We start from the raw sequence: 11,550 nt of genomic DNA, 5'->3' as shown, positions 1-11,550 counted from the left end.
GGGCCTGGGGGGTGCCAGGTGCGAGCTGATGCCCGTAACGTCATCGCGACCGCGCGACGGCATGTGCTATCCTTCACGGAAACAGGCAGCGGAGTCCCGTCGCGTGCGCGTGCCCTGCAATTTGTAAAAGAGCTGCGGCCTGGGGCCTATCTAGCTGTGCAAGTTCGCAGCCTGCGATCGGAAATGGCTCCCGCACCGGCCGCTGGCATAGTGAGTGGCGCTGGCGCACGCGGCGGCGCGCCGCCACCGCGCGCACCGGCTGCGGCGGCCGGGGCCGGCTAGTTACGCCACCGCACTCCGAATCCGCGGCCAGTCTGGGCGCCTGGCGGTGGCTACCCACCTGCTGCATCGACCGACCGCGTCCGCCGCTCCCGTCGTTCCTCCCGGTCTGCCACCGGCGCACCGCGCGCAGGCTGAGGCGCGTCCGTGCCTGCCAGCCCGCGTCTGAGAAATCGGCCGCAGCAGGCCTGCAGCGTGTGCCGGGCCCGCACGCACGCGCTGCTGCCGCCTTGGCAGCATAGCCCACCAGCCGATGGTTCACTCGACTTGGGCCGGTTAAAACGACGTGACAGACCAGTAGCCTACTGTGCCGCCGTACACAGAGCCTCCTCTCGACAAGCAGCCGACGGGCAGGCCAAGCGAAGCACTCGTCTTGCCCAAATGTCGCTCGCTCTTGGCAAGCTGACACGTGCTCCTGCCGTCCCGAGCTTCTCGTTGGTCGATTGACCCGGACCAGCCATCACCGCCAAGGCAACGGACGAAGCGAGGACGGACGGGGGCTGACGCTTCTGTTTGTCCCAGCCCCCAGTTACCACTCACTCCCTTGGAGTTAACCCTGGAGCACAACGCTGTCGCATCGTCGCACTACTCCGATGGCCTTCTTATCTTATCTGCTCCTACCTTGGAGTGCTTGCCATCTGCCGATCCTTGCCGGAGCGGACGCACCTGCAAAAACACCGCCGCTCTGTTCACGGACTCGTCGGCGCATCTGGCTTTCGAAGGGTACGCGATGTTACGCTACCTGCCTTTCCGTGCACGGGAGCCTGAAAACCGGTGAGAACGGAAGAGCGAGGGATTGGAAGATGACCTCGATCGATCGAGCAGGCCTGATTGATTGGTCGCGCGCGCCTGCTTTTCGCTGCGGAGTTGTTGTGATCAGCTGACACTTCTTTGTCCAACGACCCCATACGCGAACCTTACCTTGCATTGCATGGTTACCCAGTAGTAGTACGTGTCGACGCCTTTCATAAGCCTCCAATGCCGATGACTGGCATGATTGGGGTGATCCATGATGCTCCTGTTTCCATGTTGGCACCAAATGCAGCTAGTCCTACCTGTCGATCGCCTACGTGGTCCCAATCTGTTTCCTTCCTCCTCGCCGATGGAGACAACACCACCATTTTGTCTTAGCCTACAAACAAATCAACAGCCATATGATTAGGATGCATGGATCTCACAGATTTCCAATGCCCATGGAACCCCCCCCCCCCCCCCCTCTTTTTTTTACAGGAAATATACTAGCAGTACACGAGAAACCCCAGCAACTCCAAAATGTGGCTGGTCTAACTTGCAATGACGAGGGATCCAAACACATCAAGCTCCCCCCCCCACACCCTCACACGCGTCGCCCTCCCAGGCGGCATGGGGGCGATCCCACGCCACCGCCCACCTCCGCTTCGTCGGTCGCCTCCGGTGGCCGCCGCTGCCGCCGGCATCCGGCCGGGCGGTGGCAGCGGCCTGCGGCTGGGGCCGGAGCCTGCCCAGCTCGCCTCTTCCTTTGTTCTCTCCTCTCTTTTCCCCAACCCCCCAAACCTAGACGTCCGCCTCCCTCGCCGCTGCCGGTCACCGGGGGACCAAATCCGGCCATCCATTCGCCAGATCCGGGTGCCCCCTGGCCTGATCCAGGCGCGGTGCCTCACCCTCGGCCGTCGCCGGGGGCACCCATCCCGGCTCCCTCCTGCCCTCTGGCGCCCGCGGGCTTCTCATCGCAGTGGCCGACTCTCTCGCCGCGGTGGCCGCCGTCCTCGCCGCAGTGGTTGGGGTCTCGGTCGCCCCTGTGCTCCCAACACCCCCCCCCCTCGCGCTGGGGCGTTGCACTCCTCTATGGGGCGCCCGGGCCGCTGCCTTCCTTAGTGGGGGGGGGGGGGGTCCTGCTTCGCCACCATGCCCCTGCCGCTGGTGCAGTACCTAGCCTTGGTTTTACCCCGGGTTGGCGCCGGCCGTGGTGCCTGGCTCGGGCCGCCCGCGGGGCCGTGGTTCCCGGTGTGTACCACCCGTCGCTGATGGTGCCACCTTTGTCAGGGCATGGCCTGGGTACCCTGCCCATGTTTAGGGTTTGCCCTCTCTGCGGTGGCTTTGTGGCTGGCGGGCTGTCCCGGTCTGTGTTGTGGCAGCGCTCTTCGGCTCCATGATGACGCTCTGGGGGTTCCTTCGGCTCTGGAGAGGGAGCGGGGTGCAGGCTAAAGCCTTGGGCCTGCCTGCGGGTCGGTGACGCCAACGCCCTCGGACACCGTTTACGTTCCTGAAGGCATCACTCTCTCCCCCTCCTCTTTCCTCTCTGGTGTGATTTCCGAATGAAAACCTTGACCTTGTTGGTCGAACGACGACGGTGCCTTTGGCGTCGCTCCCTCCCTTGAGGCGTCGCCTTGGAAACTCAGCTGGTTGTCGATGTGATCGTGGCGGTCGCCGGCCCCTTTTGCCTATCTTGGCGGTGGTCGTCGGTTTTTCTCTAGGAGTTCCTGCTTCAGCGCCTTCCTTCGCTTTATCTCGTCCACCTGGTTCGGGTTGCATAGGTCGTCGTCGGGTGGATGCTTTGCCATCGTTTCTTTGCTTGCTCTGGCAAATGCTTTGCCGCCGCCGTTGTGTTGCAGTGATCGTTTTGGGCGGATGCTTAGCCGTATTGGTTGTGTTGGTTGGGTGGATGTTTTGCCACCTCTGTTGAGTTGTCGACCTTTGCACCCTTGACGATGTTGTATCTTTTAGCAGGTTCAGAGGTGTGGTCCTATCCTAAGATATGGTCGTGTCTAGGGTTGTGGGTTGTTTGTGTTCTCCCATTGTTCTTGTTGTTCTTATTCGGTATTGGGATCGCCCACCACTTGCTTGATGGTGCTTGTAACCACCTTAATAGCCTCGGCCTATTAAGATTTTTAAGACTTGTAACGGTTGTATTGCTTTCGTTTTAATAAAATACTTTGCGAGAAAAAATTTGCTAAGTGATGACCGACCCTGTGTTCTGAAAAGAAGAGATCATAATCAAAGAAAGAGACCAAGCATGTGCCCGGCTGATCATTCATATAAAAAGAAGAAGAAGCAACTGAGATGTGGTTGTGCAAATAAAGAACGAAAAAGAAAAGAAAAGAAAGGCCTTGGTAGTACCTACACAACACACATGGTCCTCGTCTGGAATTCCCTTTTCCATTTATTTCGCGCAGCTTTTCCTTTTCTCTGCTCTCCACTCTTTTTATTTCACCAACCGTGAGCGCAACCTGTCCTGAAAAACGTGTCTGAACTACCCCCACAGTCCCATGCACTGCTGGTAGCTACCCCGTACGCGTCAAAGGCATGAACATGTTCAGAACAATTGTCCTATTCTTTCCGAAAATAAAAATTGTCCTACCACACACACACACACACACCTGATTTCATTTCATTTGGTAAGGTTTATGTGCACAAATGTAGATGATTCCATCTTTGATCAGCTGATGAGGATTTGTTCGGAAGGTAGATGAAGATGATCCTCCAAGTACAATGGTTTCTGTCTTTTTAAGCTCCGGTTTTGCTCAAATTCCGCGACCTCCGTAGAAATACCTCCAATAACTTTCACAAAATAAAATCAAACATGATGGTATCAGAAAATATGTTTCGGTAGCAGGCACCTCGGTTTCTTAGCACCTGCAATTTGAACTCAGAGAGCGTAGCTTAGCTCTGGTTTCTCCATTGTCTTAAGAAAGACAACCCTCCCTTTCAAAAAAAAAAAAGAATGACACCCTCCAAATATAATCTAAGAGTTTGTTGCGCTCCAGCATTGGCCAGCCAGCTTCGTCATAGAAGTTTTTTTTTTCCTGAAAAATCGTCCTAGCGGATTGAATATATTGTCTCGCTGCTACTTTTTAAGTACTTTCCCTCGCTTTTTGTTTTATTATTTAATTTTTAAAAAAATACGCGTGCACGCTGCGCACTGGCCCAGCTCAACCGCGTGTGCCCCTCCTCCCTTTATATACTCGCACGGGAGCACACGAGGAGGCAAGGCAACCCAAGGCCAACAGGCACCAGGGAAGAAGCAGGAGACCCACGACAAGAGGAAGAGAGGAGCTTCAGGGCGAGCAGAGCGAAGAAGAAGATCACTTGATCACAGCCAAAGGCGCGCGCAAGAATGGGTGAGGCGCCGTGCGTCGTCGTCGGGCCTCGCCGCGCCGCCGCGACGCACTCGTTCCGCCTGGCCCGCCGCGGGCGCCGGAAGGTCCACGTCGTCCGGCTCGGCGGCGGCGGCCCCGGCGCGCGCGCACCGGCGCGCCGCGGGTTCCGGCTCCGGCGGTGGCTGCGGCGCGCGGTGTGGCGCCTCGCGGAGCTCTGCGTGGCGGCGCTGGCGGGCCACCACCCGGCGGGGGCGCCGCCGCCCTGCGCCCACCCGCCGTGGACGGGCGTAGAGCCCTACTTCGCCGCGCCCTTCGTCCCCGTCGCACGTATGAAGCGCGCCGCCGGCGCGCAGGCCTAGCTGGAGCTTGTCTGGCCGCGCTCTCCGCAACGCGGGACTGACGCATTTGCTGCCGTCGACGCGCGTCGGCGTGCGGTGAACTCCAGAGACCGCTCGTGCATGGTGTGCGCGTCTGACAGCAGGTGGATCACGTACAGGCGCGCGCTGTGCTCTCTTCTTCTTCTTCTTCTTCTTCTTCTTCTTCTTCTTCTTCTTCTTCTTCTTCTTCTTCTTCTTCTTCTTCTTCTTCTTCTTCTTCTTCTTCTTAAGGCAACGAAGAAGCATCTGCAGCAGCACCGCGGAACAGTGCGCTGCTGCAGGCAGCTCCACTCATGGGCGTTACAGATTTTTATTTTCGATCGATTCCTTAATGTAGCTTAGAGAAAAAGTAGGCCACTGTTCTACGGCATGTATTGTTTGTACTTTTGTACTGGCTACTGATCAATATTAATGCAAGTATAACCAATCTCTGACATCCCAAGACCGATAATGTGAACGAACCACTCCTGTTCGTGCATCCAGACGACGACGACGACACTTCCCGTGATCTTCTTCAGTTCCGGCACGAGCAGCTAGCACGACTGGGGCAGGCTTTCCAACAGCGTATGGTAGTTCGGTACGCGACCTGGCGGATCGCACGTGAACCCATCACGCCGCCGCCATTGAATTGAACGCCTGCCAGATCCCGCGCGCCCGTCCCGTGCGCTCGCACGGCAGGTGAAGTTCGGCCGGGGACAAGGACGGACCTACCGGCGATCCGCCCGCCGCCGGTGGAGCGAGCCGAGACCGCCCACATGCACGCTGCCCGCTACCGGCTTCAATGGCCGGCCGGCCGGCGGATAAGGATGGTGGATGGAGCGCGGCCGCGCAGATAGGGGCAGTAAGGATCTTAAAATTTATCTAGATAATCTAAAACCGGATTTAAAAGGATCGGACTCTAGTCTAGTTACCACCCCGCGCAGGCGCCCTACCGGCCTCGCACCGCCATGTGCGCTGCGCCGCTGCCCAGCACGCCGCATTAATCAATGGAGGCGCCCGACCTACCGTGCGTGCAAGTGCAAGGCAACCGAACATGGCTGGCTTCTCAAACTGGAGGGATATGGGATCGATCGATCTGCCCGTCAGTACTGACTACTACTCCTAGCTAGCTCCGCTGATCAGTGGGCGAAATGCCCGCTCGTTTCAGCGTCCTGTTCGCATCAGGGAGGTTGGAGGAGGCCATGCCACGGCCATGGGTGATCGGTGTCGGTAAACAGCGGGGTCACGGCTCCTCAATGCTCGTTGGGTACCAGCAGCGTGCGTTATCGTGCTACAGTGGTGCCGTTGGCGACTGCGCTGTTCCTGACGGGGTCCGCCGCCGCCGGCGTCTCACTGACTGGCTGACAGGCCGGCCTGATTGACGCTACGGCTCCGCTGATGAAAGATTCAGCGTGTTTTTGATAACGAAAGATTCAGCGTTATCTCTGGACGGTGAAAGGAAGGATAGCTAGGAGCAGGGAAAGAGACGCTCGGAGTGGCTGACATCCTCAGCTTCACTTGAAAGCTGAGCTGATCGAGCAGCAGCAGCACTAGACCAGGTCAGCAGAGCATGCTGAGCTGCTGATTGGCAGCCCGATTGATTGGCTCGAGGATCCCAGCAAGGCGTGGCACCGGCCCCAGATCCAATCAGGCGCACAGTAGCGTGAAATATGGAACCCCGATAACGCATGGGCACTGCGGGTTAGAAGGCATCTCTTCATGCAAGCAGAGAGGTGACAGTTTGTGTGCAGGGGCAGAGGGGCTCTGAAGGAACTGTAACAACAAAAGCAAGCGGCACTGCTAGGAAAGAATCTGTTTTTCATCAACCCAAAGCGTTCTGGTTAAACAAGGAGCATGCCACTGGGATACAGCGCAATCATCAGGCTTCCAATTGCCGACATGTATAGCACAAGCCGCCACTAAAAACAACGCGGCCACAATAGGGGGCAGCAACTACCATGCCACGAGAGGATCTAGTCGAAGTCTAGGAACTCCATCCGTTTCCTCATCGTGCCTTTCAGGTCTCTTGCCTCCCTTTCTGCCTTCTCAGCCTGGTGAGGGATAGGACCGTATTAGTTGTGGTAAAATAACAAAACCAAAGGAGTCTGGTAAACCAATCACAAATACTTCAATGCCTCATTGCAAATTGTCAAACATTTGATAAAAAGAATACACACAAAGAGCTTAATGTTCTGTCATGCTTTTTATCCTAGACGAGTGGAGTTTGGGGCCAGGGGGCGCCATATAAAAGAGATTTGAATTGTTTCTCCTAGAAGCTGTGTCACCCATGCTGTACCCTATGGTTAGCCCACAACTTTCGAGTTTCAGGGTTTGCAGTAGCATCAGAAGACTAGATGAAAGAAGCAAGCTTGAGAGTGCTATGGCAGGCTTAAGGTGAGACTACAACTTATGCAGGGGTTTGAAGATAGACAGCAGGCCGGAATTGGGTAGCTTTGTTCTGCTTCTGTGATGTTCCCAGGCTTAGATGAGCACTTAGTTGTTTAGCCAGGTTAACAGACTTATTTTCTCAGATTTGATTCAGTAGAACTGTTGCATCCCTGTAAAAAGGAGTCTTCCTTATTTAATATTAGCTGATCGTTAACTGAAATCCCTAGTCCTCTAGACCTTTTGCTTTCTATACATAAAAAGCGACATCCCAATGTGTTTACCAACTAATCCAAGCAAGTCTACATCCCAATTATCATCTGTTTTTCCGTAAGGCTGAAACCATGGCCATGGCTGGAACGGCCAGTAGAAGAGCAAAACAATGGACATTTCAGAGCCACCTTTTGAATTAGCCTTCAGGGGAAAAAAACAGAACCGTTGATCTGTATCACTAGGATATCAACATACATGTAACCTGTACATGCCTATAGACAGAGACTAAAGGCACTATATTGAGTTGGAGACAAGCAGTAGAGCCCATTTCAATATTAGCGAGAATATAAATGCATGGAATATAAAAGGTTAGGGTGAAGGATAGAGCTAAGTTGCATTCGAAGAAAAGAATTAGCTAAACACCAACAAATGCTTCAAAACAAGAATAGATCGAGTTAAAGTGCATACCTTTCTAATTTCTGCCTCTGAGACACAGGTCATGTGAGCAGGGAGTTCCTCCTTTTCGCGGTCCTGCTCAATGCAATACCATATTTATAACATCAACATGGAGATATGAGTTTTACCATGGCCACTTTCTAATGCAACAGAGGTCATTACCAATTCTCCAATTAAAACAACATTCTCTCCCCGTATCACATACAGACCAAGAGGAACATCACAATATTGCTCCCCAACAATTACTCGTTCACAAGCACCCTGAAGAACAACATTTGCTGCAAAGTAAAATAATGAAGCAGAACATTAATGGCTGAAAATATAACTGGAAGCAAACGCTAAGGGAAGTGGGTGTAAAAGTGACATACCAAACTGATCAAATGAGCATAGGGTGCCAAGCAGTTTCCGTCCATCTCTTAGCAGCACAATAAGCTTCTCTGCAATCAGGATGTGCAATAATTAGTAAAATAGGTTGCCAAATAAAAAAAATGTTTCCGAGACAAATCAAGTCATAGAAAACAGTCCACGCATGCAGAACATATATGCAAGACTGTTGTTTCCTGTGTTATAGTAAAGGAAAGTGCAGTAACATGGCTCATACTACTGCTATATTTTGGTTCTAACTGTTTCAGCAACAACAATAGTTTTAGCTCAAACCCAAAGATCATATGCTATCCATGAACTTGCCAATTGGGAATTATCCTTCCAAGGATCTGTAATCACTCTTTTGGCCTGGATAAAGTCGTTCTAAGTAGGAGGTTTAGATTGGCAGAGATGGTAAGGTTTCTGGTTTCTTCATAGAAGAACCAATCCGATGCTTGGTCTGTAAGCTGTAACCTCAAACCCCCAAACTTTTGCTTTCCATAAAGAGCAGAGCCAAGGCCTTTGGTCTAAAATATCCTTCCAAGGTAATGACAGTGGACAAAACAAACTTATCCAAATGTGCTTCTAAGTAACCTACCTATATAGGGTGAAAGATGAAACAAAACAAATCTTACATTGTGTGCCGTGCTCTAGGAAAAGACTGATTGAAGACACTACAATTGCATGATCAATATCCACTTGAATATACAGTATATCAAAAATCACTACAAAAGATTTGAATATGCAGTATATCATGATAGGAGTCTATTAAACCAACTGAATGGCCCAAATGCAATACAGTTGTTAGCAAAAAACAGCTCAAGATAAGCGAAGAATAATTACCCGAATCATTGTGAAACCGTCAAACTGAACAAATCATGGAACCTAAAAACCTTTTACAACACAATATAATCCACCAGTACTAATTACACATGCTTAGTGTGAACCCACAAGAGCTACCGCCTTCATATGCCACAAGGCACAAACAATTACATGTAAGATTTCCATCAACAACCATAAGGCATTCTTATTAAGTACAGGCGCATAGTAACATTCAGACATTGGCACAAAACGCCCACACAAAATCTGCAAACCCATGAACATATCCACACAAATAAACCTACTGAAAGCTTTCACAAGGTTCAACACATCCACACAAATTTGAAGCAACTTACAGGAAAATACAATGTTTTGTCAAAACCACAAACATGAGCTGTATCAAGTATCAGTGCCCGCATAACCCATGAAAGTCTCTTATCCAACTAACAAAGGCTACAGAGATTTGCAAAGAGTCACACAACAGTGCCTACTTTTGGCCTGAGCCACTCATGGACAGCAATCGTCGGCACAAAAATTTCACTCTGGATTAGAATCGCGGACTATACAAGCCGGAAACTAGGCCCATCGGATCTACGAGCCCTATAAAGATCAAATCTAGGCGCATCGGCTCAGTAACAAGGACCGATGTCAGCAACCAGACAAGCTCAGGGACATCGCAGTCAGAGGATCTCAGTAACTCACTGTCCAAGAAGCCGGCGAGGGAGGTGGAGAGGAGGATCTCGTCGGGCCCGGCCCACGACATCGCGCCGATCTCAAATCCGGCGCCACAGACCGGAGCTGGCGGCCCCAACCCGCCGCTGCTGGGATCCGAGTTGCTCTGACGGCTTGGACCAAAGCCGCTTGGCCGGGATCCCCAGGGGAGGAGAGAGCCGCTGCTAGGGTTTGCGTGGGAGCGGAGTGCTCTGGCGTGGACGGGACGGGAAGCAGGGAGGGAGTAGAGTTCGGTGCTTGAGATACACGGACAGGGAAGGGGAGCAGATCGAATCGAAAGGACTTGATAAGAAACGAGACGTGCCACTGCCCAGTGGGCCCGAGAGAGCTCTCCGTTCTGCGAACACGTAATAATCAGATCACGGTAAAAGGCATTTCCATACAGTCGCCATAGTGATCCTAATAAAATAAAATAAAATCACCATAGTGAAAAAAAAACATATTCACTGAGCATGTGCGTTTTTAGCACAACAGTCTGTGCTTATGTGATTACTAATTGATACCAAAACACTGTATTCAGTTCATTAGGCTGGATAAAAAAATGTGCTTAATGCTTCTTTGGTGAATTCTATGAGTGTCTATATTGATGTAAAAACAAGGTGAACATTGGTCTTGTAAAAAAAAAGTTTACTACCTGAAAGACGGTTTGACCAGATTTGAGAACTTATTTGCAAAATCCTTGGCAATAAGTAGTATTTTAATAAGGATAGAACAATTTAATTGTTCCCTAAAAGAATCATTACCATCGATAGAGTGCTCAATCAGTTGATGAATTTCATCATTTTTTAACACTCCAAACAATATCCAAATCTATATGCTGGAAGTATGATAACATATGAATTGTGTGAAGCACCAATTCAAAATGCACACGACAGCGCAAATGATTCCGTGTAGGCAATCTTGATGCTACAATGCAATGTGCATTTCTGTTTTGAGAAAGATAAGCAGTGCGCTTGGATCTTTGTACTCGAGTACTCAACTATCCACCGTAAAACAGGGAAGCACTACATATTGGATAATTGAAAAGAATCAATCATACTTTGCACACTCCATGATATGATTAAACAATTGACCTTCAAAGTTTTAAGACTTATGCATGCGGAGGAGCACCGCTGGTGATCAATCATTAATAAGGGCACTATGTTCAAAGGTAGGACGAGTGATCAATGCAAGTGTCATAACTATAGTGCTATTATTATTGGGAAATATGAGGTGCTTTTTTTTTCCAATGGATTAAAAACGACATAGAACAATAAAAGTAATTGATACAAGGGACTTGTGAGAGCTATGCCATTTCTAGGCGGCCAAAATTCATAGTGGATCATCGTGAACAATTAAATCGACCTCAGCGTATTGCTTTTTTCCCTATCTATTTAGAATGTGTCTTTTTTCTTCTTCTTTTTCTAGCTCTTTGGAACAACTAGCTCCTTGTTCGCCTTTCTATCTTTGGTAACTACCACCATTATTTCCTTGCCTCTCCACCTACGTGCCTATAGTTATCCTATATCATTTTTCTTTCCTATGAGCCATGTCTCGTCGCCCTCAAAGAAAAGAGGAGCCATGTCTCGTCACTTTATCCAAAATGATTTCTCATCTTCGGGCACGGTCCAAAATGATTTCTCTCAGTATGGCCCGTTAGGAAAACGTGCACTAGTTATGTGGTTTTTCAGGGGACGCATTGTTTCTTGAAACGCTTATGACCTCATGAAATACGAGTACAAAAATCGTGTTGTATCCAAACTAAAGTTTAGAAAAACGTGTAGAGTGTACCACTAGCCTGCCTAGCTCCCCCAATCCTATCCACGATTCCGTCTCCCTCCAGCACCCACACATCCTTTGCCACTCTCGCCGTACGGTGCCCGTCTCAGCAT

The 11,550-nt window shown here is 50.9% G+C and overlaps 2 protein-coding genes across 2 annotated transcripts; one reads left to right on the top strand and one right to left on the bottom strand.

Annotated features, from left to right (window-relative positions):
* The first annotated feature begins 4,258 nt into the window (after window positions 1-4,258).
* Window positions 4,259-5,168, top strand: LOC112901254. Its single transcript, XM_025970123.1, has one exon. It carries the CDS (start codon window positions 4,373-4,375, stop codon window positions 4,712-4,714), a length of 342 nt encoding a protein of 113 aa, XP_025825908.1. The 5' UTR covers window positions 4,259-4,372; the 3' UTR covers window positions 4,715-5,168.
* A 1,317-nt stretch (window positions 5,169-6,485) lies between these two features.
* LOC112901660 (sm-like protein LSM1B) lies at window positions 6,486-9,942 on the bottom strand. Its single transcript, XM_025970619.1, has 5 exons — window positions 9,650-9,942; window positions 8,134-8,202; window positions 7,928-8,043; window positions 7,778-7,840; window positions 6,486-6,762 (listed from the first exon to the last, which is right to left on the bottom strand). The coding sequence occupies exons 1-5, from the start codon at window positions 9,708-9,710 to the stop codon at window positions 6,685-6,687; spliced, it is 387 nt and encodes a 128-aa protein (XP_025826404.1). The 5' UTR covers window positions 9,711-9,942; the 3' UTR covers window positions 6,486-6,684.
* Between the last annotated feature and the right edge of the window lie 1,608 nt (window positions 9,943-11,550).

This window comes from Panicum hallii, chromosome 7, assembly GCF_002211085.1.
Source record: "Panicum hallii strain FIL2 chromosome 7, PHallii_v3.1, whole genome shotgun sequence".
Classification (NCBI taxonomy): domain Eukaryota; kingdom Viridiplantae; phylum Streptophyta; class Magnoliopsida; order Poales; family Poaceae; genus Panicum; species Panicum hallii.
This window is presented reverse-complemented; position numbering and strand designations above follow the sequence as displayed.